Source organism: Saccopteryx leptura, chromosome 1 (genome assembly GCF_036850995.1).
Source record: "Saccopteryx leptura isolate mSacLep1 chromosome 1, mSacLep1_pri_phased_curated, whole genome shotgun sequence".
Lineage (NCBI taxonomy): Eukaryota > Metazoa > Chordata > Mammalia > Chiroptera > Emballonuridae > Saccopteryx > Saccopteryx leptura.
Window position 1 is genome coordinate 199,089,955 of NC_089503.1, and position 27,175 is coordinate 199,117,129.

Here is a 27,175-nt window from a genome sequence, read left to right on the forward strand (position 1 = left end):
GGTATAGAATATACAAATTTATAGTTGGGGCCACTAAGCTATTTGCTGCCAATCCTATTAACTGAAAATCTAACAACCCAGTATGAGTAAAACAGTGGCCCCTGAATTCAGAAAAAATTAAGGCAGCCAAAGAATTAGTTATGCAGCAATTACAGAAAAAACATATAGAAGTTTCTAACAGTTCATGAAATACTCCTATTTTTGTTATTAAAAAAAAAAATCAGGAAAATGAAGATTGCTACAAAACCTTAGGACTATAAATGCCACTATAAAAAATATGGAGTCATTACAACCTGGACTCCCCTCACCAGTTGCGGTGCCTCATGGCTACAGTGTAATTGTTATAAATTTACAAGACTGCTTTTTTACTATACCATTAGCTACATAGAATTGTCAAAGGTTTGCATTTAGTTTGCCATCAGAAAATTTTAAACAACCTTATAAGAAATATCAGTGAAAGGTATTGCCTCAGAAAATAAAAAACAGTCCCACGCTTTGTCAAAAATTTGTGAATCAAGCTTTAAATCCAATAAGATTAAAATATCCTAATCTTTATTTAATTCACTATATGAATGACATTTTGCTTGCTCTGCCTAATTGGAAAAAATTGCATAATATTTTACAAAAAACAACTCAGTCTTTACAAAATTTTAAATTAAAAATTGCCCCTAAAAAAATTCAAATACAGCCACCTTTTAATTACTTGGGGCGTATTCTGTCTACAGACATTGTCAGTCCTCAAAAGTTACAATTAAAAAAAAATCATTTAAAAACTCTAAATGACTATAAAAAATTATTAAAAAACATTAATTAAATTAGACCCTATTTAAAATTAACTACAGCAAAGCTTAAGCCATTGTTTGATATTTTAAGAAAAAATGCTAATCCAACTTCTCCTCAAAAGCTCACAAAAAAAGCGGCAAAAGCTCTTAGAAAAATAGAAAAAATAATTAATAATCAACATTTAGTCAGAATTATTATAAAAAAACCATGGCAACTTGTAATTTTAGCCACTAAACACACTCCTACCAAATATTTGTGACAAAATGGCCCTCTTGAGTGGCTTCACTTACCTGTCTCTCACAAAAAAGTTATTATGCCCTATACTAATTTGGTGACTACTCTTATAATTAAAGAAAAAAACCGCAGCAAAGAATTGTTTGGTAAAGAAATGACGGAAGTCATTGTTCCTTATAATAAAAATCAATTTCAAGCATTATTACAACTAAATTCAGAATAGCAAATTGCTTTTAGTAATTTTACAGGACAGGTTTTATTTCATCTTCCTGCTCACCCACTGCTGCAATTTCTAAAAAGACAATCAGTAATTTTTCCCACTAAGACTTCTAAAAAAATCCGCTGCCACCACCAGCTGCACTGATTTTTACTAATGACTCATCTAATAATAAAGCTGTAACAATTATAAAAAATAAGCATATTATCACTGAAACTCAGGAAAAATCAGCGCAAAAAACAAATTAGTACTATTATAACAGCATTTCAAAAATTAAAACATATTCCCTTTAATTTATTCACTGATTCACAGTATATAATTAAAATATTTCCTCACATTGAAACTGCTTCTTTACCACATCATCTAACCACTATTTTTTCACTTTTAAACAGCCTACAAAAGCAAATTCATTCCAAAACTCTCTCTTTCTTTATTGGCCACATTCGCTCTCACACTTCTATTCCAGGACCACTACACAAAGAAAATCGTCTTGCTAATTTTCTTACACAGCAGAAAGCAGTGTTTACAGCAGTAGAAGAAGCTAAACTTTCACATGCTTTACATCACCAAAATGCATCTACACTTCGGTAACAGTTTCAATGATCTCATAAAGCTGCTCAAGCTATCGTGCGTAGCTGTAACATGTGCCCTACTCACTTTTCTAATCGTAGTTTTGGAATTAACCCACGAAAACTCCGACCCAATGACCTTTGGCAAATGAATGTTTGTCATATTCCATCTTTTGGCAAACTTTGCTATATACATGTTTATATTAATACCTTTTCAAATGTCGTTGCTTATACTGCACAAACTGGAGAGGCCTTTAAGAATGAAATACAACATCTTTTTCACTGCTTTGCTATTCTAGAAATGCCAAAGACTATTAAAACTAATAATGCTCCAGCATATACATCAGCTGCCTTTAAAAAATTTTGTAACACCTTTAATATTTCACATATTACTGACATCCCTTACAATCCACAAAAACAAAATATAATAAAAAGGACTCATCAAACCCTGAAAATGCAAATTCAAAAACTACAAAAGGGTGAGTTAAAATATAATTCCCCACATCAGCTTTTAAATCATGCTTTGTTATTAACAATCTTAATTCAAACTATCAAGGCCACACTCGCATGCTGAGACACTGGAATCTGAATCTAAATAAGCCTAAACTAATGACAAAGTGAAAGAATTTATTGACAGGTCAATAAAAAAATCCAAATATAATTCTAACTCAAAAAAGAAAATATGCTTATATATTTCCACAAGACGCTGACTCGCCTCTCTGAATCCCAAACCGGCTAATTCGCCATGTCTCACCAAAGGCCTCCGCTGCCACTGCTGCCCCCTCCCAGCCAGAAGAAGACTCCTATGCCACCCGCATCACCAATAACTTTCCAGCAAAGGCCATCAAGAAACTCTATATAATCCTGTTACTCAAATAATGCCGCAATTGTCACTACAAAAAGCTAGACAACCTCCCTATCATGGTCAACGAATGACTCGCTCTACTCAAACTGTCAAACCACCAACCTAAAACCAGTTAAAGGCATTGTCTAAGAAAGCTAATTTAATTTGTCATCAACAAAACATACATTATAATCCTACTAATATGTTTATTACTATGCTAGCTATACTTTCAATTCAAATACTTAATATTAAGGCTATTAAACAAAACAAGTCTTATTAAGCTTATATTCCAAATCCACCATTAGTTAAGCCTGTTACTTGAAAAGAAAATAATATACCTATGTTTAATAATCATACTAAGTTTTTGAAAAAATCATGTAATTCTTTTATTATACATAAAACTAATTCAAATTTCTCATTTCATAAAAAAAAACAAATAAAATACCTATATACTCGCAAAATTTCTGAATGTTTTCCTACTACATTTAAGACCATTTTGACTAACTCTCCTAAAAGTAATAAACCTAAACACATTACAAAAAACTATGGTCTCTCACAATTTTAATGCCTGGAGGCCCTGACACCCATGAGTATAATCCTATTACATTGCCTCCTAAAAAATTTCACCCATGTAAACTTTATCCTCCAAAAAAGGCAACTCAAAAGCCTTACTAATAGTCTGTGAAAAATAAATTTGATTTTCCCCCATGGCAAGAATGTGCATATTACAATTATATAAATTATACTACATATGCTGTTAATTTTACTATACAAAATTAATCTAGTCCTTATTTTGAATATAATTATAAAAAATTAATACAAAAAGTAAAAGACATTTACAATTAGTCAAATAAATATAATCCTTTAAATAAAATCATCACACATTGGCAGTCTACTAAATGAATACCTACACAGCTAACTTATCAATATAAATCAACCACCAAATATCAAACAAAACTTTGGCAGCTAATTGCAGCTGCTGCACCAACATATTTAATTAGACCTCACCCTTATCCTATTCAAAATATTTTTATTCAAGCTTGTATACAGGCTCCTTATATACTCTTAATTACTACAAAAAACAGTAATCTTTCCATTAATACTTATAATTCTATGTTTAGCATTTCCTGCTCTCACTGTGTTTTAACAAACTGTCTATCTTATAACACCAAAGCTCAAGTCATATTTATTTTGCAACAGCCACCTTATGTAATATTACCTGTTAGTCTGTCTCAACCTTAATATAATGACCCAAAATTGCATACACTACAGGCTGCTTCTAAAGCACTTGCTCGCCATTGAGAAAAGTAATTTTGAAAATTACTGCTTATTGCTATTATAGAATCTGTAGCTACTTCCACCACTGCTTTAGCTCAATCAATTCACACTGCAAATCATATAAATAATTTATCTCATAATATATCTTTTGCATTAGCAATACAAAAGACACTAAATAAAAAGTTAGAAATAAAAGTGAATGCTTTAAAAAAAGGCTTTTATTCACATAAATAATAAGCTATTAGCTATAAAGACTAAAATAACTCTTAAATGCCATGCAAAATTCAAATAAATATGTATGACTCCTTTAAAATACAATCAGTCTATCATAGCATAAAATAATATACTAAATCATTTGTTAAATATATAAAATAATAATAATATTAGTTTAAATTTGAAAAAATTACATCAGCAAATACAAAACTTAAAACATTCAAGCTCTCTAGTCTCTGCCTCAGAAATAGCTAATCAATTTATTGAAAACATTAAAAGTATGTTTTCTATGCATGACCTGACCTCTTTAACTACTAATATAGACATAATAATAGCTATAATAATTATCACTCTTCTTGTCCTTCCAGTCATATTCCGACTCTTAAACAACAATCTCAAAAAAACAGCAATGAAAATACATAGACTTTATTTAAATAATAAAAAAGGGGGAGATGTCGGGAGCCAATCAACAACTGCTGGCTGTCAAGGTCACAGCAAAAGAAGACCCACACTGCTGGCTGACAAGGTCACAGCAGAAGAAAATCAAAAACTGCTAATTGACAAAGTCACAGCAGAGAAGACCAATGGCTGCGGGTTGACGAAGTCACCCAAAGGAGAGACAAAACAATACTTCCCTCTTTGACTTTTTGAATTAATCTGGCCTTATATCCCCCCTCTTCTGGGTGTGTGCTATTATTTATGGCACAGGAATAATAATACCGTGCTTTCCCTGTAAATTCGTAGTAATTTCTTTGAAAATAAGACAAAGAATGTAAATTCCACAGAAAAGCCTGTAAGCCCCTTAAACTGGGCTCATAAACATAAAAGGCTGGCTATAATATCCCTCGTAAAGAATTAAGTTTGTAAAAAAATTTCTTCTTAATCATGTTAGAAAAAATAGATTGTGACTTATGAATAAATAGAAGACAATGGCTATGCACAAAGCACCTTTCGGCCTTCACTTAATTCAACATTTTTCCTCCCTAGCCTTTTCATATAATAAAGTAAAGAAACATTCCTTTCTTCTTGCTTATTTAATCTGCAAATAATAATACACTCTAAAAAAAATAAAGTTAAAACTTAACTAGTGTTTAAATATAATAAATAATATTTAACTAAACAATAGTATCTTAAATAAAATATAGTAAAATGGCCCATTGTGTGGCCTAGAATAAGAGCTCAATCGGCAAAAAAAAAAAGTTTTACTAAGAGAATTGTCTTTTGACTAAAGACAATTGCTAAACTTTCTCAATAAAATATTCTCATAAAATTTATATACTTTCCAAAATTCTTTAATAATAAAAAATATATAAAAAAATCCATAAAAATAATGTCTTCTAAAATTATATTGCTACTAAACTATCTTGCAAATACACTCTATATATCTTTGAATAAAAGCTATTCTTAATATTATATCAATTTCTTTATAAACAAGCCTTTTAAAATCTTATAAAAAAAAGTAAAACACTACATTAACTCAAAACCATTTACCTAAGCAAGCGGTAATCCATTATTAGTCCTTAATAATTTCGTCTACTAATCTCTCTCTGCCCCTTAACTCACAACAGCAATAAAGTTAGTTAACTATTAATACTAATACTTTAAAAACTTTTACCAATGTTATTATCACTATTCAAGTTATTTTATATTTTAAATAATTTGCTACCTGGTTTGTAATTTATAAATATAAATTAACTGTTATCTAAAAACATATAAACATAATAAAACAAAAACAATAATTAACACCATGTAATTATAACTCAATATATATATATAAAAAAAAGCTATACTAACATTTGAAAAAAAAATGCCTAACAATAAATACTAACCAAAAAATAAAAAAACAAACAAAAAAATTCAACTCTCTCACTCAATTTCGCCAACACTGTCTCCTCCTATGAAACCCCTGAATCCCCCCTGGGGCTGGACCCCGGCAAGCCTACAAACGGACATGAAACATTTCTTTTAACTCAAGCTAACTGCTCTCTCCAGGTCTGCCAGGAAAAAATATCTCTAACTTTACCATGGAAGAACTTTCACACACACACCCCTTATACAACCCTCCTTATCTCTGCATTGCTCATCTCCAAATACTTGCCTCTTTCTTTATTAAATTCCTACAGGCCGGGATAAGAGAAGTCTCCAGGATTACCTATAATCAAATGCTCCTACACTCCTATTCCCCAGTACCCCAAGGAGAACTTCACGAGGGAAATATCAAATAGGTAGGGATGACAGCAGGAAGAAGCCGCCCCTCAGCCGGAGAAGTTCCCTCCTGAATATTCTCCAAACCCTCTTCCTCTTTACCACACATATTCAATCCTTATAAAAAAAACTTACACCAACAGGTTTCCTATATCTTAAAATCTCCACATGTCCTCTCATTTGAGAGGAACCAGACCACCACGTCTTATGAGGCTCATCCAGGAGACCATGCATCACCATGTCACTCTGTCCACTCGGCACTCGCAGCAAGCAACTAACAATTATTACCTCGCAAAATTTTTTTACTTCCTCACTCAGGTTTTCGGAGACATCGCCTGGTTCAGACCTCACAGCATGGAAATTGATGACCTCCTTAATTGGATGGGGACTTGGCTTGGCAAGATTCCCTTCTTGAGTTCTCTCCAGAAGAAGCAATAATTTTCCAATTTTTTCTCCTCTTTCTCCTCATCACCCCTCACCATATATTATAAAATTAATAACTGCCTTTCTTTTATATGTAACCACAGAGTTGAGAACTGATAGATACGTGAATTCCAAACTGCCCTCTTGATGTTCCGCTTATCTGTCAGACCTCACCCTTACTGGACTATCGCCCCTGAGACAGAGGAATTCCAAAAGCTGACAAGCCGCCCCAAGGAGGGGCTCCGGACATACCAGGACTTTTGATTCAACACCCACATGCTCGAAGCCCCCCAAGGAGGAGCATTCCGAACATACCAGGACTTTTGCCTCAGTATCCCCTCAGGCTCTCCCAAACACTATATAACTCGCCCCTAGTCTGTAACTGGGGCTCTTCTCCCCCAGGAGAAGTGCCCGGCAGGGTTCCTTTCTTTCTTTCAATAAAGCCTGTTACTCTGGTCTTTCGGACTCCCATGGATTCCAACAGGAGGGACACTTGAAACCATGTCAACACAGTAAGTCAAAAATATTAATTCAAATAAATAAATAAATAAAAAGCGATTACAAACCAAAAAAAATTTTTTTGAGACAATTCTACAGTAGATGAGTCAATAAAGAAAAAAAATTACCATATGACCTTATTTGGACCAATGACTGGCTCAAACGAACTATACAAACAATCAGTGAAATCCGCACAGTAAAAACTTGATGACATTTAGGAATTATTAATTTTTCTCAGGTATGGTAACAGTCTTGTGGTTATAGTCATAAAAAGTTATCTCTTAGACACATACACCAAAATATTTACAAATAAAATTATAAAATATCTTGTATCTTCTTCAAAATAATTGGGAATGGAGAGTATGTAAATGAGACTGCCGCGAGCTGACCACAGCTAAAGCTGGAGTCGTTACTTTCACATGTTTGAAACCTCCCCTAATAGGAAATTAGAAAAAAATTTAAAAAAAATAATGAAGGACTGGTAATTTTAGGTGCTCGGTTAAGTGATAACAGCAGAGACAGTGGTCCGGGCTGAATGAAAAGCCTAAGACAGGAGTCGGGAACCTATGCCTTGCGGGCCAGATGTGGCTCTTTTGATGGCTGCATCTAGCTCACAGACAAATCTTTAATAAAAAAAAATAATGACGTTAAAAATATAAAATATTCTCATGTATTACAATCCATTCATTTCCTACCCCTCAAGTTCATGGTTGCGGGTGGCTGGAGCCAATCACAGCTGTCCACTGGGGCAACACCAAATTTTTATTGGATAATGTGTAACGTACACGGGTCATTGTATGGCTCTCACAGAATTACATTTTAAAATATGTGGCATTCATGGCTCTCTCAGCCAAAAAGGTTCCCGACCCCTGCCCTAAGAGATCATGCCTGACCAGGTGGTGGCACACTGGATAGAGCATCGGACTGGGATGTGGAAGACCCAGGTTCGAGACCCCGAGGTTGCCAGCTTGAGCGTGGGCTCATCTGGTTTGAGCAAAGCTCACCAGCTTGGATCCAAGGTCACTGACTCGAGCAAGGGGTTACTCGGTCTGCTGTAGCCCCACGGTCAAGGCACATATGAGAAAGCAATCAATGAACAACTAAGGTGTCGCAATGAAAAACTGATGATTGATGCTTCTCATCTCTCTTCGTTTCTGTCTGTCTCTATCGCTCTCCCTGACTCTCTATTTCTTTAAAAAAACAACAACAACAAAATATGCTAAGAGATCGTTCAAAAGTACTACTCCCAAATGACTCATTTCAGGAAGAAATTTAATGCAAAAAAAAAATGATATGTAGTAAGATATACCACTATAAAACATAAAGTTCAGACTTTCAAGTCAAGGTGATTTCAAACATTTTTACCTTGAGTTCCAGCCTTGTGGTATTTGCCTGGCACCGATAAGTGGCGAGCAGAAAGTTGTCATTGGACTGGAAAGAATTCAGAGTTAAGGAAAAAGGATGAGTCCACGTTTTAAACAATAGAAACAGCATCAATACGGTTACCATTCACTGAGCACCTATCATTTGGGTGGCAATGTGGTAAATGCTTTTGCTTATTCCTACAAGCAGCCCAATGTAGCGTTACTAAGTAAGTTTTAACAGATGACGAAACTGCGGCATGAGTTTGGCTAAATTTCCCAAAAGCCAATAATGAAATTGGAATTCAAATCACATACCTTTAAGATTCTAAAGCATATGCTCTTTCCATCTTGAGTCTCTACAACGTTTTAAAATATTAATTATTCCTCTAAAAATTTAACAGATGATACAAATTCCTAATATTTATATTTGAAAGACAAGGACATCAATGTTTGTTATGAAGTGTCTTTGACTTTTTTTTCTTCTTCTTTTTTTTATCCAATGAGAGGAGGGGAGGTAGAGAGACAGACTCCCATGTATGTCCTGACTGGGATCCACCTGGCAAGCCCACTACGGGGCAATGCTCTCCCCATCTGGGGCATTGCTCTGTTGCTCAACAACCAAGCTATTCTTAGAGCCTAAGGTAGAGGCCATGGAGTCATCCTTAGCACCCATGGCCAACTCACTCCAATCGAGGAAGGGAAGAGAGAGAGAGAGAGAAGCGAGGGGTTAGCGCTGGAGAAGCATATGGGAACTTCTCCTATGTGCCCTGACCAGGAATCAAACCTAGGACATCCACATGCCAGGCCAATGTTCCACCACTGAGCCACCCAGCCAGGGTCTGAAATTGTCTTTGACTTTCACAAACACTGAGAGAGGACTGAGAAATACCTCATCTCTATTCCCACCAGGCAGCCCAGTATATGGTTCACTGTGGGAACTCAACACATTTGCTGAATTAAGTTGTAACTTCTTAAAATTTAATATTAAACTACTAAAATAGAAAAACATAGCTGAGTTCATGAACTGCAAATAGAAATCAGCATTAAATATTTAATATGTAAATTTTATGTACTGTACTATTTCCCTATTTTTAATGACCTAAGAAGTAAAAAGGATACTAATATCAAAAAGAAAATTTGAACATTTACATTTCAAATCATTAAAACTCAGTAAACACAGAGGTTCAATCAACTTAAAAATAAATATATTTTGTTTAATTAAAAACAAATGTTATGGGCCCTGGCTGGGTGGCTCAGTGGATCCCTGGTCAGGGCACATATGAGAGGCAACCAGTGAGTGCACAACTAAGAGGAACTGACTGGAATAACAAATTGATGCTTTTCTCTCTCTCTCTCTTCCTTGGCTTCTCATCTCTCTTTCTCTCTCAAATCAATGGGCAAAAAAAATTTTTTAATGTTATGTAGTTGAGTATTTATGGATAAAATGACATAGAAGAGATAAAATGTCCGAGATTAGTCTGGAATGGGGGAGGGTTTGGGTGAAGAGGAGACTTGCCATCTGGTGAAGTTAGTGATGAGTACATGAAGATAATCACATATTCTACTTTTGTAAATACCTGAAATCTGCACAGTAAGGTTTTTATAAAGTTGTCATTTCAAAAAACAGGTTTTAATTTTTTTTTTTTTATAGGGACAGAGAGAGAGTCAGATAGAGGGATAGACAGGGACAGACAGACAGGAATGGAGAGAGATGAGAAGCATCAATCATCAGTTTTTCGTTGCAACACCATAGTTGTTCATTGATTGCTTTCTCGTATGTGCCATGACCACGGGCCTTCAGCAGACCGAGTAACCCCCCTGCTCGAGCCAGTGACCTTGGGTCCAAGCTGGTGAGCTTTTTGCTCAAACCAGATGAGCCCACGCTCAAGCTGGCAACCTCGGGGTCTTGAACCTGGGTCCTTTCGCATCCCAGTCCAACGCTCTATCCACTGCGCCACCGCCTGGTCAGGCTCAAAAAACAGGTTTTAAATTAGTACAAAATACTAAGTCCAAAAAATCCAGCAGTGATGTAAATAAGGTGAATCTTTTATAGTAATTTAGGAATGAAAGACTTTATATTTAGATTAACTTGATATTTTAAATGATAAAAATGAGGGCCCTAATGTTTTAATTCACAAACAGGGACAAACCATATATGGTATAACACAATACAACTGTTAGGAAATCTTTTTTCAAGAAATAAAAAGCTTTACTATGAAATTATACTGAAACTTCTTCCTTAATAGAGCTTTCAACTTGGTTCTTTATCTATTCTTTTTCTCCTTTCTTCTTTATGCGGACAGCTGCCTGTCAGTCTAGCCCCCTTCTGCGCTGGCCTGCTGGGCCGTACCCTGCGCCCTTGGGAGACACAGCCAGCCCAGAGTGCTGCTCTGCGAGCGCGAGGGAAAGAATGACACAGTGTGTACATCCACAAGCCCTGACATGTCTCAGCCCTGGTGCTCGGCACACAGGAAGTGCTCAGTAAGTAACTGCTGAATGCACCTTCGGCAAGAGCCAACAAATCCAGAAAAAGAGAGGAAGGGCTGGCAGAAGGAGCAGATCAGGCTCAAATGTAGGAATGTGAGAAACTATCTAGTGTTTTCAAGAAATCTGAAGCACTTCAGCTTGGCAGAAATATGTGCAGGGAAGGAAGGCAACAGGTGAGTGGGAGACACAATCAAGAGCTGAATCGGCCCTGGCCGGTTGGCTCAGCGGTAGAGCGTCGGCCTAGCGTGCGGAGGACCCGGGTTCGATTCCCGGCCAGGGCACACAGGAGAAGCGCCCATTTGCTTCTCCACCCCTCCGCCGCGCCTTCCTCTCTGTCTCTCTCTTCCCCTCCCGCAGCCAAGGCTCCATTGGAGCAAAAGATGGCCAGGGCGCTGGGGATGGCTCTGTGGCCTCTGCCTCAGGCGCTAGAGTGGCTCTGGTCGCAACATGGCGACGCCCAGGATGGGCAGAGCATCGCCCCCTGGTGGGCAGAGCTTCGCCCCTGGTGGGCGTGCCGGGTGGATCCCGGTCGGGCGCATGCGGGAGTCTGTCTGACTGTCTCTCCCTGTTTCCAGCTTCAGAAAAATGCAAAAAAAAAAAAAAAAAAAAATAAGAGCTGAATCGTGGGAAGGTCTGATGCCCCAATGAGGACTCTAGACTCACATGCAACAGGCAGCAGACATCTGCATGTCAGGGAGACCTTTCTGGGGGCAGGGTACAACCCAGCTGAAAGTGAGGGGCCATCTGCCCACAGAGAGAGGGGTACAGTGGAATGGGCCTGGAAAGCCACCAGGAAGCAGAGCAGAGGCAGGACAGCCCTGGGGCAGGACTGGCAGAAACAATGCACTAATTGGATTTATTTATTTATATAAAGATTTTTTATTTATTCTATTTATTCATTATAGGGGGGGGGGAGAGAGAGAGAGAGAGAGAGAAGGGGGGAGGAGCAGAAAGCATCAACTCCCATATGTGCCTTGACCAGGCAAGCCCAGGGTTTTGAACCAGCAACCTCAGCGTTTCCAGGTTGACACTTTATCCACTGTGCCACCACAGGTCAGTGCACTAATTGGATTTAACAGATCAGAGAAAGAAAGGAATGGAGGGAACACCCAGTTTCTGCCTTATCAGAGGACAGAGAAAGAGCAGAACAGATAGGGAGGAAAAGGTTAGGAAGGGAGAAACTGACAAAGAAACATGGAACCCAGGTGGTGATTACAGGTTTTATTCAAAATAACAAGAGAGAAATGCAAGTGTCTGAGGAATTCCTTATGCTTTACTCACCTCAGAATCACAGCTGCTAAAGCTGACAACAGCAGAATTTTTATCCACATCAAGTAAATCTATTGGAACATCACTCTATAGTCAACATGAAAACAGAAAGATTCAGATGGAAATTTTTTCATAAATTATTTTCTCTAAGGGTCTTCATCATGTTCATGTTTAAATTTGATAGTATAAATGATTTTACTTTATATTTGATAATATGTACTTCTGGAAAGTAGAGAATAAATACCATGACTTTTTCTCATCTGAAATATCAGAGTTCATAGAATACCACCTCTCACTATCCCTAAAAAGTGTGATCTTCCTATTTATTTTTATCGATGCTAAAAATATTAACATAGATTGCATATAATCATATGGCCACTCTGACTGTACTGGTTCATTCTTATCAATAACTTCCACTGTAACACAAAAAGGAAATAATTTTTGGTCTCCTCAGGAGAGGCAGTTTCTTTCCTTTTTTTTTTTTTTTTTAGTTTTATTTTTCAATTACAGTTTACACTCAGTATTATTTTATATTAGTATCCAATGTCCAGCACAGCGGATGCTTTACAAAGTGTTCCCCTGATATTTTCAGTCCCCGCCTGGCCATCCAGTTATCACGACTTTACAGACTACGTCCCTGTGCAGTACTTGACACCCGTGGCTATTCTGTGACTGCCGGTCTGTACTTTACCCTCCAGCTTTTCGGGCCGCCTCTCGGGGTGGTGCTGTCCATGTTCTATGTAAACGGGGCCCAGAGTTGTCCCCTGCAGCGGCCCCCCTGAGCTAGCGCTAGTTACCAGAGGGTTCTACCTTTAAATTTTGATGAATAATCTGATCTCTGCCGCCCACACCTTTTTAAACCTTGTCTCTTTCTCCCCTTACGCTTTTCTCATTTTCTGATTTTTTCCAAATCATCTATGATCATCCTTTTCCATTCCCCGAATATTTTGCAACTTAAAGAAAGAAATAATTAAATATATTGAAGAAGGAAGCTGTGCATGGTTAACCCTAAATTTCATGTTTGGGATTATCTGCTTTGCCTCGTGACCCACCTAAGAGCTGGTGGTGGATGAGCAGGCTGTACTGCAGGCTGTATTCTAGTATTTGAAGCTTTAAAAAGGTCGTAACAGGGGCATTAAATACTGGAGTTTGTACGCCATACCTTTGTTAAGACTCTCCTAAAGGTTAACCAGAGCACAAAATCCTTAACGTCCTTTCTGACTCATCGTAAAACTTAAGTCCACCAGTCTTCTGTTTAATGTGTATAGGCTAAATAAAATTAAAGCTATCATTTAGATAATCTATGAGCAAACAAGCTAATGGAAGACTTAGATAAACCTTTAAAATTACTATATAACTAAAGGCTAACATTTCAAAGACAAATATTTAAAATGACTGTCTCAAACTGAAAGTGTTCAATAACAATTAGTGCCTGTGACTGGTGTGCAAAGCAGACCCAATCAAAACACAAGGAAATTAGACATGTAGCTTACCTGTATTAAGACATTATCTATTGCTGTCTGCACCTCTAAGACAAGGCTGTAGCTGGCATCATCCTTATTTAATGTAAACTTGTCATTTATACTAAAAGAAGGGACCGCTGACTTTGCTTTGCTTGACTGAGAAGACTGTTGATATTTCTCTCTCTCCTGTGTGACCTTGTACTGCAGGTGCTCCAGCTCACTCCTAGAGGAAAATGCATACAACTGTGTCACACGTAAGTATGAACATTTCAGGTCCTTACAATGTTTATGAAAATTCGAGACATTTACTTTCTCAAAATGGACTGGTAGTGGTCGAGCTGAAACTAGAACACTGTGCTACAGGGTTGTCCCTGACTGAACATCAGGGCTGGCTGTCCTGGTGGCTCTGCTGAACTGGCATGTGCAGGACTTGTGTGTGGCAGCAGTGAAGCAGAACACTTCTGTCACCCTCAGCTATCACCAAAAAGATATTGGCCCTCACTCCCACAAGTAGGGAGCAGTCATTGAAAGTTTCAGCAACTCCTACTTCTTCAATGTGTGAAGCAATTTCATTTGAGTCCTCTTCAAAAAACTGTCAAATTGAACAGGCCACAAAGGTCATCTCCATGTCTGAGTCAACATTACTCGTTTCCACTAAGAAAATGTGTAAGCCGATGTCAGACATTCAGAAAGGCCTGCGGAGAAGTGAACATCAGGGCTAATGAGGAACAGGATCATCTGTGCCTGTTCTTACAAGCTTTCTAATGCCTGTAAGAAACAGAAACTACGAATACCTGTAACCAAAATCAAAAATGTTCTCAACCTAAGAAAAGTCAATATATAATAAACTACACAAAAAGTATATTTCTATCTCCAAAATACTATGATCAGTGCTTACTGCTAATTTTCTCAATCTGATAAACTTTCATTTAAAAAAGCGATAAATGAATTAACTGTAATTCCTTCCAACATAATATACTATGCATACAAGTAATAAAAAGTAACCACCAACTTCATGAAGTGAAAAACAAAAGGGCAAGCAGAAACCGAGTTACCGTAGGGAGTAAATTCTGTTCTGCATCTCCTGACTGAGCCTCAGCTCCCCGCCAGCCCCAGCCTCCCTGGGACCTGGTTCCGTCGTCAGACCCGTGACCCAGCCTGCAGAGGAAATGGCAATTGGCACTGTAAGCACTGCGGGGGTTAAGAAAAACCCACGCTATGTGCCTTTCTGTCCACCACCACCTTCACCTACTGCGAGGGCTCATTCCTCTTCAAAACCCAGAACAAACAAAAACCAAACAAAATGTAGATGGAAAATATTCAAACAACAGGCCCTGGCCGGTTGGCTCAGTGGTAGAGCGTCGGCCTGGCGTGCGGAAGTCCCGGGTTCGATTCCCGGCCAGGGCACACAGGAGAAGCGCCCATCTGCTTCTCCACCCCTCCCCCTCTCCTTCCTCTCTGTCTCTCTCTTCCCCTCCCACAGCGAGGCTCCATTGGAGCAAAGATGGCCCGGGCACTGGGGATGGCTCCTTGGCCTCTGCCCCAGGTGCTAGAGTGGCTCTGGTCGCAACAGAGCAATGGCCTGGAGAGGCAGAGCATCGCCCCCTGGTGGGCAGAGCATCGCCCCCTGGTGGGCGTGCCGGGTGGATCCCGGTCAGGTGCATACAGGAGTCTGTCTGACTGTCTCTCCCCGTTTCCAGCTTCAGAAAAAAAAAAAAATTCAAACAACAAAGAAACTACACACTTAAGTCTTTTGTGATACTATTTTTGCTTTGCCTAAAATACTATTATACTATGATTAAAGAAATCTTTCACTTAATTTACAGTTTTAGTTTTCAAACATGAAATAAGTCAACACATTCTAATAAATGCAAAAATAGCCAATGAATAAGAATTTTTTCCAAAAATTATTTTTAAGTTAAACTCTTGTATAACTATTGTGAGAATGCAAAAATGACCTACTCAAAAGCAAGTGTTTATAAAAAATGTGTATTTCTTATATTAATGCATATTAAGTAATAAAACAAACTAAATTTCTTTTTACACCTTTCTTTTTTTTTTTTAATGTGCCTTGACCGCGGGCCTTCAGCAGACCAAGTAACCCCTTGCTTGAGCCAGCGACGTTGGGCTCAAGCTGGTGAGCTTTTTGCTCAAACCAGATGAGCCTACGCTCAAGCTGGCGACCTCGGAGTCTCAAACCTGGGTCTTCCGCATCCCAGCCGGATGCTCTATCCACTGCGCCACCGCCTGGTCAGGCTAAACTAAATTTCTTTTTAAGGTAAAAAATATCATTTACCTCTTAAAGATACTAGTAATATGCCAAGCATTCTTAAAAAGCATTATTAAATATTAACTGATTTATAAATCAATACATCCTTACTTTTAAACAATAAAGCTTTTAATGCTGTAGATAAGAATGACTTACTTCCTGCAGTGGTAAACACACAGTATAATATACAGATGATGTATTATAGAATTGTACACCTGGAACTTATATAATTTTATTAACCAACATCGACCCAATAAATTCAATAAAAAAGGAAATAATAAAAATTTAAAAAGTGACATTAATAACATCTTATTAAAAAAATAGTTGTCAAAAGCAATTTATTAAATTTATATTTTTATTATGGAGTCTTTCTTCTACCCACTATTACCATTTACCTTACCTGAATATGTGGATACTACAATTTCATCATAGTCATCTTTCCCTACACGACCACCCTGGATAGATGTGACACTTTCAGACAGCACCTAAAATAAATTTAAGATCACACACTTCATTAATAACTAAAAATCTCACAGATATGATAAAATATGCCATAAAACTTATATTCCTGTCTCCAGACACTCAACATATGTTTACTGAATACTTATATATGTAGACACTGAGATTGAATCTTTAAAAAAATTTTAATTTCTTGATTTTAGCAAGAGAGGAAGGGAAAGAGAGACAGAACATAGCTCTGCCCCTGTGCGCGCAGGGATCCAGCAGCAATCTCTGTGCCTCTGGATGATGCTCTAACCCAGGGGTCCCCAAACTTTTTACACAGGGGGCCAGTTCACTGACCCTCAGACCATTGGAGGGCCAGACTATAAAAAAACTATGAACAAATCCCTATGCACACTGCACATGTCTTATTTTAAAGTAAAAAAACAAAACGAGAACAAATACAGTATTTAAAATAAAGAACAAGTAAATTTAAATCAACAAACTGACCAGTATTTCAATGGGAACTATGGGCCTGCTTTTGGCTAATGAGATGGTCAATGTCCAGTTCCATATCTGTCACTGCTAGCCATAACAAGTGATATGATGTGCTTCTGGAGCCTTGACGCGTGCATCCCGCATCACCAGAAGTAGTACTGTACTTGAGCGACACCACATTTTGCGGATGCATCCTGTGCTCTTCTCACTGACCACCAATGAAAAAGGTGCTCCTTCTGGAAGTGCGGCGGGGGCGGATAAATGGCCTCAGGGGGCTGCATGCAGTCCGTGGGCTGTAGTTTGGGGACCCCTGGTCTAACCAAATGAGCCATCTGGCCAAGGCCAGACACTGATACTGGAGAGGCAAAAACCCTACACGAGTGTCAGAAAACTCCAGTGCTTTGAAATTTGGGGAAAGAAGATTGAAAATGACTCACCTATTTGTGTGTACCACTCAGCTACAAAACCATTTATTATCATAAAAAATAAGTTTTAAAAAAATTACATAAGCAAAACTCTAAAAATATTTAGTCTATTTTACAGACCATGTGTCATGTGTTTTCTCCAAATAGTTTTTTAGTTGAATAAAGATGATGATGGAACCTACCTGGGACCTTTGGGGAATTTGCTACTAGAGAGAAAGCAAGTTTTGCAGAACTTCAGGGTTGATATCTCTTTTAAGCAATATTTTCCCAAACTTTCTGATAATAATCACTAAATGAGTCAACTAATAATATGTATTTTTAATCAGCAGTGTAGGTAATAATTTTTTTTTTAATTTTTTAAATTCATTTTTAGGGAGGGGGGAGAGACAGAAAAAGGGGAGGAGCAGGAAACATCAACTCCCACATGTGCCTTGACCATGCAAGCCCAGGGGTTTTTTTTGAATCAGCGACCTCAGCGTTTAAGGTCGATGCTTTATTCACTGCGCCGCCACAGGTCAGGCTATAGGTCATAATTTTTAAGCTATTTGAAAAGCAAGCACTATATTTTATATTGAAATCTGGTATACATTCACACACAAACATACAGAACAACAGATAAAACTTATCTATTTTAATCATTTTAATTCATTTAAAAAAGTGTGCTGGCAACCCACTAATGGGTTTTGACCAATAGTTTGAAAAAATCTGCTATGTAATTCTTATGAGGAAGACTGAGGACCACTGTTTTAAAGGAGAAGGTAAAAGAAGTGAACACTAACATTACAAACGCTTGTGGTGGCTGGGCTGGGGGAAGGTAGGAGGAGGAGATGAAGGACGTATGAGAGATAAATGGTGATGGAAGAAGCCTTGACTTGGGGTGGTAAACACACAATAGTGTACAGATGGTGTGTTCTGGAATTGTGCACCTGAAGCCTGGATAATTTTGTTAACCACTGTCAACCCAATAAATTCAATAAAAAGATAAAGAAATAAAATCCATAATAAACAAACCTAATTTTGAATTTAAAAAAATGCTAGTTCTCTTCACCTGCTCTGTAAGAGGTAAACCTCTGAACTATGCTGCAAAGCAGGCTCTTAACCCTTTCTCAGATTTATTACCTGACAGTCAAGTCACAAAGGTTAGATTATAAGTTTGCCTAAAGTTTGGTTCACAGGTGCATTTTAAACAAGCAGATCTTCAAAACTTTCTGTTCATGTTCCCACTAAAGTAATTCTGAATATAACTACGTACCGCCCCCTTCTTGCACATTAAAAAAATTTTTTTTCCATTGATTTGATGGAGAGGGAAAGGGAGAGAGAGCGAAGAAGAGAGAAAAAGGGGGGGCATCAACTTGTTGTTCCACTTAATTGTTCCATGGAGTTGTGTGCTCATAGGTTGCTTCTCCTATGTGCCTTGATGGGGGATCAAACCAGCAACCTTGGCCTGCAGGGATCATGCTCTATCTACTGGGCCACCTAACCAGGACTCGTGTACATCTTTACGCTGCCTTTTAGAGTTTTCATCAAAACTTTAAATATTTACAAAAAAAGTAATTTCTGTACATTTTAAAGCTTATCATTTTAAAATAAAACTGTCACTTTTTTTTTTAAACTGTCACATCTTTTAATCAAACCCAATAATCTAAATACCAGGACGAATTTATTTACTCAATCACTGACTTAAAAAATGGAGAAACAAATCCTTCTGAAACAACTGGAAATTTTACATCAGTCCTTTCTCTCTTTGAACTCTTATTTTCATTCCATTGCCCCACATACATTTATCTTAATGAAACATACTCGTATGCTTGAAATTCTTTTATACTTCTTGCGACCAAGAAACATAAATTGAAATGTTTTTATCTTCTGTGCTCATAAAGCTCTAAGCATTAGAAATTTCTATCATTATAATTAGCATTACATAATTGATTGAAACAAATATATAAGATTTAGTAAATAATAATTGATACAAAAGCAAAATTATATAGGAAATTTATCTTATGAGATGAATGAAATGTTTTTTTTCTTCTAAAAAACTCATGTATCACCATGAAATTTATTTATATATTGCTAGACTAAGACTGGGTTCAATATCCGCACTACTCCTGTTTTTCATTTTCATAGACATAAGCACCAATTAACCTGTCACATAAAGCTGTTGATGAGAATAAAAGAAATGTTGTTATTAAAAGTTCATTCGCCCTGGCCAGTTGGCTCAGTGGTAAAGCGTCGGCCTGGCGTGCAGGAGTCCCAGGTTCAATTCCCGGCCAGGGCACACAGGAGAAGTGCCCATCTGCTTGTCCACCCCTCCCCTTCTCCTTCCTTTCTGTCTCTCTCTTCCCCTCCACAGCCAAGGCTCCATTGGAGCAAAGTTGGCCCAGGCGCTGAGGATGGCTCTGTGGCCTCTGCCTCAGGCGCTAGAATGGCTCTAGTTGCAACAGAACAATGCCCCAGATGGGCAGAGCATCGCCCCCTGGTGGGCATGCCGGGTGGATCCCGGTCAGGCGCATGCGGGAGTCTGTCTGCCTCCCCATTTACAACTTCAGAAAAATACAAAAAAAAAAAAAAAGTTCACTCGATTGTTTAAACATCTTCCAAGTTACATACTTAAAATCACCAACTGTTCTATCACCAAAGATGTTTTTTAATGACATATCATCTACAACTTGATAGGTCCTCCTTCAATTTAGTGAAAGCAAAACACTGGACACCATCTGACTTGTAGGAGGATGTTTTACCCAGGCAACTGCCACACACCTTCTCACTTCCTGAGTGGTTTACTGAGTGACAATTAATTGTAACTGTTATCCTTTGAGTCATTTAGAAGTACTTTAATTAATGTAATGTACTCAAAAAAGTTTAAAAAAGTCTTAAGAGTTGTAGACTTAGCTAATTCAACTTATATTTTTAAGAAATCAAATTATGTATTAAGAATTGTACCCCTGACACCTATATAATTTCATTTATCAGTGTCAGTCCAATAAATTCAATTTAAAAAAACAAATAAGGGTTAAACAGAAGATTCTAAACAATAAAGTATAGTGAGGGTTTATGTAAATAACATGGAATGCCAATCAGGGAACAAACTCACAAGAAAGACCTTGCTCATTCCTCAAAATATTGGCAAATGAATATAAATAAATTTAAATAAAAATATCATATAAATATTATATATATGTATATATGTGTGTGTGTGTGTGTGTGTGTGTGTATATATATATATATATATATATATATATATATATATATATTCTTTTTGTAATTTGCCTCTTAACTTTTTTGATTAACCAGTCACCAGTTCAAACTGTGTCAGCTGAGAGGACTTCTCTTGGTTAGGAAAACAATAAAGAGAACGACGTCATGACTCCCAGATGAGACAGCTTATTTGCAGCTTAGACATAAGCCCAGGGCAGCACATCTGTCAATGCAGAAACAAGAGAACAGGGTGGAGAGAGGATTTCTCAGTGCCATGCCCAGGAGGGGAGGGAGCTGCTGTCTTCACTGCGGTTTGGAGCAGAAGTCAGAAACTTAGCAAAGTTTCTCAGGGGTTGATGAGAAAAAACAGTGCACACACAAAGAATTATTTTATATTTTTAAGCCCAAACTATTTTTTGTATCATTAGCAAGAGGATTTTTTACGCCAAAGATGGACAAATACGAAATAAAGCTAGAAAATTAGTTGTATAATATAGTGTTTTTCAATCGCCCGTTTGCAGGCTGATCCCCCAGAAATTTCATGCCAGCTGGCGAAAGTTAACCACCCTGCTGCTGTATGAAGATTATAGACCTAATAAGCTTAGCAGAATTCGCTTGTGCTCAGGGTGACCTCTGCCTTAGCAGTCTCCAAAATAATTCTCCTACTTTCACCAGTCCCCAAGTGTAAGAGGGTTGAAAACCACTGGTATAATATTTTTATCCTGTTATCTGTATATTTTATCTATACATCAAAACATCTGAATTTGCTGTCTGCAGTCACAGTTGAGACTGGGAGGTAGCTCTGTTAGAGAAATTAGACAGAAAAAGGAAAGTTCGTACTGAGGTATGGGGCAGGGCAGGACGGGGACACCCAGGACTGGAGAACACCACTCCGGAAAGATGAGAAATTCAGTTCATACCAGAACCATTCTCCATGTGACTTTGTACCTTGGGATAAACAAGCTTAATTACATTTAAAATGTGGGACCTAAAAACTACCCTTCTTATATAGTGGGCCCTTGGGCAAAGAGATGAAATTGCTATGCTTCCCTCTCTCCTTAAGAATATTTTTTACACTGTTCTAATAACATGAAGCTTATTCCTGAAACCTTATTACTTCAAAACGAGGATTTTCAACCAGTATGCCACGTCAGACACAGCAGGTGAGCCACAAGGAGTTTTAAAACATGCAGCACCTGACTATTTAGTCAGACACACTGACCTGACCTCTGTCCTTAGATTGACAAATAAAATAATGACAACAGGAAACACAGCAATAGCTGTCTAGAGTGAATGAATCTAAATTACACCTACTTTTTTCTGTTAGATAGGCAAAAAGTATATTTTTTGGTGTGCTGCAGAATTTATTAAGGTGTGCCATGAGGTGAAAAAGGTTGAAAATGGCTGCTTTTTTCAAGCTTTTTTTACAACAACAGTCTCATTTATATTACCCACCATATTTCTCCTGTGATCTATTTTGCATTATAAAAACTTAGACAAAATATTTAATACTCAGATAGACAATATTTAGAAACCAAATGAAAAAGTAATTTATATTATTCAGCTTAAAGGTAACAGTCTAGTATATTCAAACATAAGAATAGTCTAAAAAAGATTTTGATAGCATCAAAGCAGCAATATTTTAAGCCAAACACAAGATTTTGATGTATTTCATTAATAAAACCTAAACCATCAGTCTGCTCTATAATTATTTGATTAGTAATAAGCATATAATCTTTTAAAAAATGAACTTACTTGATTGAAGCATAGAACAGGTTCATTTGCATTATCAAAACAATATACTTCCACCATTCCATCATCTCTCCCAACAAGTAAATCTTTAACCCCATCACCCATAATGTCAAAGCTGTCGGCACACAAAATACCTTTAAAAAATTGATAAGTGATAAGTTATTAACAATACTATTATAGTCAGGTATATACCAAGTAAGAATAAAAAAAATCAAAATGGAAAACAAAAACAACAAAAAACTTTAAGCATAATCAGGTGTTCCTTTCTTTTCCATCCCTTGTCATCCATTTCCAAGGCTTCAAATGTCACCTACATAGCAACGGCCCCCAGGCTCCCATCTCTGGCTCTGGCCTGTCCGCACGGCTCCAGACTCACGTATCAAAGTCCGGATTCAGCACCTTCTCATTCGCACTTTGGACTTTCCAGGCCCCACAAACCTCTCTATGCCCCTCTCTGTCACCCCACTAATAATGCTCCCTCTCTAGTCTCTCATTGTGGTATGGTACCACCCAGTGGCTCAGACCAAAAATCTAGTCTGCATCTTCCTCTCTTTCGTTCAATTCCACATCAAAGCCATTAGCAAACTCTCCTAACTCTACCTCCAACTTTCCATCTGCAACCACCATTAGCGTGGTCCAGGCTATTGGAATCTCAAGTCCAGATCAGGATGAATTAGAACTACATCATCATTTCCTAACTGACCTCCACACTTCCATGGAGTACCTTCTGCTTGTTCTGATAAATCAGATCATGTCATACCCCCACATACCACTGTCCAGTGACTTCCCTGCACTTAGATGAAAACTCAGACCCTCCCAAGGCACACAAGGACCTCTGTGACTTGCCCTACACCCCCCCCTTTATTGCCTCGTGGGCCACGCTAATGCACTTAGTCACACCGGTCTTCCCACTGCTTTTCAAATCAATTGTTTACCTTGTAAGTCATTTGCCTTATTTTTTTCCTGTTCCTGGAATATTCTCTTCCCCCAAATCTTTGCAATACTAACTCTTTTTCTCATCAATCAGATCTGAGCTCAAATTTCACCTCTAATAAAACACCTCCCATGACCACCCAGTCTAAAAGAAGTCCTCATTTTATCCATAATCACTCTACCACATTGCCCTGTTACAGCTTCTTCAAGCAACTAGCTGAAGCTATCTTATTTATTCCTTTATTTACTCTGTCTCACCTACCAAATAAGTATTTGTTGAAGGAATAAATATATGAATGAACATGCTGTCCTAATAAATAGCCATCTCACTACCCACCAAGTCAGATATAAATTACCCTTAGAAAAGTATATATTCCTCAGAAAAGAGGTTCATTCCCTGAGTCAATGCACTTCTTCGCTACAAACCAAGTACTCCCAAATTCTAATTAATTCCCTACACCGAACAAGGAAAAGTGGATTTGAGCATAGAATGATATTATAGATGGACAATGACCCATAATTGAGCCAAAATTACTATTAGATTTATAAATAATTATAAAAATTATGCCAAAAATATGATAGGCCTAATAAATAAACAGATGGTAAATATAACTGGGCTGCCTCTGTGAATCCTAAGTCTGCTATATACCATGAATAAATAAAACAGAATGAACTATACAGTCTAGAATATTTTACTTAACAGTTACCAAAATTTCAGAATCTGAACAGCATCAAAAACATACCTCCCCTCTTTTTCTCATTTCGAATTTCCCACTTGTGTATCGGCTTGGATGTAGTGATCTGAACAAGCCCAAGTTTTCCATCTGATGTTCCAAACACAAGGTCTTCTCCAGAGTCACCTATTATAATTAAGGTCAACATATATTTATCCCATAAATCATCTCTTTAACATTAAAATATTTTCATATATATTGACTTTCATGTAAAAGTCTAATTTAAAAATAATACACAAAAGGGAAAACTTAATTTGGGAGGATGGGTATATATTCACATAATTTTAAAACCTTTAAACGTAAGACTCTTCCTTATCATTCTAATTTTAAGATGAGAAAACTGAAAATTAAAGTTCAGTAATTCCTTACTGTATATGACTAGAATGTTGCCAAACAGCTGTCTCAATTCCAGTTGATGTTCCTTCTACAATTCCCCATTTTCACTGAATCTATAATCTAATGATTAAGAACCTGAAATAACTTTTTTTGCCTGACCAGGTGGTGGTGCAGTGGATAGCGCATCAGACTGGGACGTGAAGGACCCAGGTTCAAAACCCCGAGGTTGCCAGCTTGAGCACAGGCTCATCTGGTTTGAGCAAGGCTTGCCAGCTTGAACCCAAGGTCACTGGCTTGAAGCACGAGGTCACTGGCTTGAGCAAGGGGTCACGCGGTCTGCTGTAGCCCCTGGTCAAGGCACATATGGGAAAGCAGTCAATGAACAACTAAGGAGTCGCAATGAAGAATTGATGCTTCTCCTCTCTCCCTTTGTGCCTGTCTGTCCCTATCTGTCTCTCTCTGTCACACACACAAAAAAGAACCTGAAATAACTTTTAAAAGATTTTTTAATTGATTTTTAGAGAAAGACAGAGAGAAAGGAGTGGAGAGAGAGAGAAAGATCAATTTGTTGTTCCAACCATTGATACATCCATTGGTTGATTCTTGTATGTGCCCCAACCAGGGATTGAACCCACAGCCTGGCATATTGGGACGATGATCTAACCAGCTGAGCTACCCGGCCAGGGCGAACCTGAAATATCTTGACTTCACATAACACACTCCCTTATTTGATTGTGAAAAACAAAATGCTGATTACCGCCATTTCCATTGTGTAGCGCTAAGACGGTAGGGGGGCCAGGAACTTCAATTTCATACATCGTATCTGATCCCTGAAGGAGAACAATAGTTTAAAACTGAAACAGAACACAGATTTAAAAGAATATAGACAGAAATTACACCAATACTCATATTAAGAACTACAGAATAAAACTGCACAAAAAATTAGGTCATGAATATTAACTTGGCATGTTAGCAATTTTATATGTGTTAAGTCAATCTAAAATAATATATACATAAAATATAAAGATCAAGAAGATAAGTATTTAAAATATTCTCCACTTTCAATGCTTTTCATTTTTTTGTTTGTTTGTTTGTTTTTGCTTTTCATTTTAAATACTCTTATTTGCCTGAAAACTTGACACTGGTCAATTTTATGAACAAAACTTCCCAGGAACATGTGTTGTTTCTGTCCTCTAACTCAAGGGCTTTAACACAGAGCACATTCAGACATTTAAATGGACCCAAAGTTACTCCCTAAGACAAGTTTTGGCCTTGCCTTTGGGTATTTCCAAAACCCACTCCAGTGAGAGGCAGGATGACCGCTATTTAGATAACGAATCAAGTTAGGTCCGTTTTTCCTTTTCTTCTTTTTTTAAAATTTTTGCCACTTGTAATGCTTTTATTTAATGTATTGCATTTTTTAAACCATAAGGAATGAAGCAGAAGTACTCACACTCACATGGGAAGAACATCTATGATAAATTAATCCAAAAAAAATTGCAAAATTTTAGTAACAAATTTAAATATAGAACATGAAAGAGCCATATGCTTTATACTTTAAAATACTATTTAAAAATGTACAGATACCTCCATATAACTATATAAACACAGCAGAATCACACAAGACTATTTCAGAAAGGCTCCCTCCAGTCTACGGCCATACCACCCTGAACGCGCCCGATCTCGTCTGATCTCGGAAGCTAAGCGGGGTCGGGCCTGGTTAGTACTTGGATGGGAGAAAGGCTCCCTCTGGGGCAGCAGATGGCCCAGCAAGGCCAAGGGGGGGCAGGGAGGTGTGAGCAGGGCAAACTAGACTGCAACCTTCTGCCCTCCAAAAATCCATACTGATGTCAACACGTACATACAGTAAGCACAGGGACCCCTTCTTTTAAACAACGTAGAATCCTAGAATTCAGCCACATCAATTTCTCATCGAAGGTTAGGCAGTTCCTGTTAAAAACCTTATTCAAACAGCTCATATTTAGGAGCACAGGCAAGGGGGAAAAAATTAATCATTTTTACTTCTAGGATGAACCTTAAACATTACTTTAATTCACCCTAGGGGCGGGGGGAAACCCTCATAGGACCACCGGATTTTTCCTTTCATAAAAAGGCTGATGCTAAGAAACAGCCATGGGCTGTGAAGTTCCGAAGTTAGACAGTGGTGGTGGGACAGAACAGACAGACTTTGTTCAACGCACTGGGATCAGCCTAAGTTTCAGAACCAGTTAGTCCACCTGGTACATGTTACTTGCACTTAAACTTTATTTTATGGGTCCTACTGTGTGTGTTTTATTGAAAGGTCCTTTAAGAAGACAGTTATAACTATTACTACTAATAACAATGGCCATAAGCAGTCGTTTCAGTCAGTTGTGGCTTTTAGTCTTTCCCGCTCTCATTCACTCATCTAAGCAGTATTGCTTACTGTTCCACACACAACACGGTCACCAGTGGATAAACTCACATGATACAGCCCTGATCTCAACTACCCCAAGAACCTCCCACCAAACCAATTTTCTCCTTTCACTTGATTTATGGTGAGAAGGGAGGGTGATGGAAAGCAAAAATAAATTTAAATGAATGAATGAATAAATGGAAAAGAAAAGCCGGGAAGGGTTCTTTGCAGTTAAGTCACCCCATTCTAATTATATTAGCTCAAAATTCACGCACATGGGGAAAATTATCCTTTTTTACACATACGCCTCTCTAAAAACTTGGCAAAAGTCTGAACCATCTGCCACACAC

General features: G+C 37.7%; 1 protein-coding gene across 4 annotated transcripts in view; it reads right to left on the reverse strand.

The window, feature by feature from the left end:
• Positions 1-27,175, reverse strand: part of BBS7 (Bardet-Biedl syndrome 7) — a 65,787-nt gene that overhangs the window by 27,794 nt on the left and 10,818 nt on the right. For 3 of the 4 annotated variants that reach the window (XR_010751501.1, XM_066384570.1, XM_066384558.1), the window contains exons 6-13: positions 25,188-25,260; positions 24,104-24,220; positions 22,431-22,561; positions 16,517-16,601; positions 14,903-15,005; positions 13,878-14,070; positions 12,397-12,471; positions 8,630-8,695 (exon numbers count right to left, since the gene is read on the reverse strand). Coding sequence is in view for 3 of the 4 variants with exons in the window: in XM_066384570.1 (XP_066240667.1) it covers positions 8,630-8,695; positions 12,397-12,471; positions 13,878-14,070; positions 14,903-15,005; positions 16,517-16,601; positions 22,431-22,561; positions 24,104-24,220; positions 25,188-25,260 (843 nt within the window). In the remaining variant the exon portion in view is untranslated. The remainder of the gene's footprint in view (positions 1-8,629; positions 8,696-12,396; positions 12,472-13,877; positions 14,071-14,902; positions 15,006-16,516; positions 16,602-22,430; positions 22,562-24,103; positions 24,221-25,187; positions 25,261-27,175) is intronic. The other variant, XM_066384578.1, reaches the window with a different exon arrangement.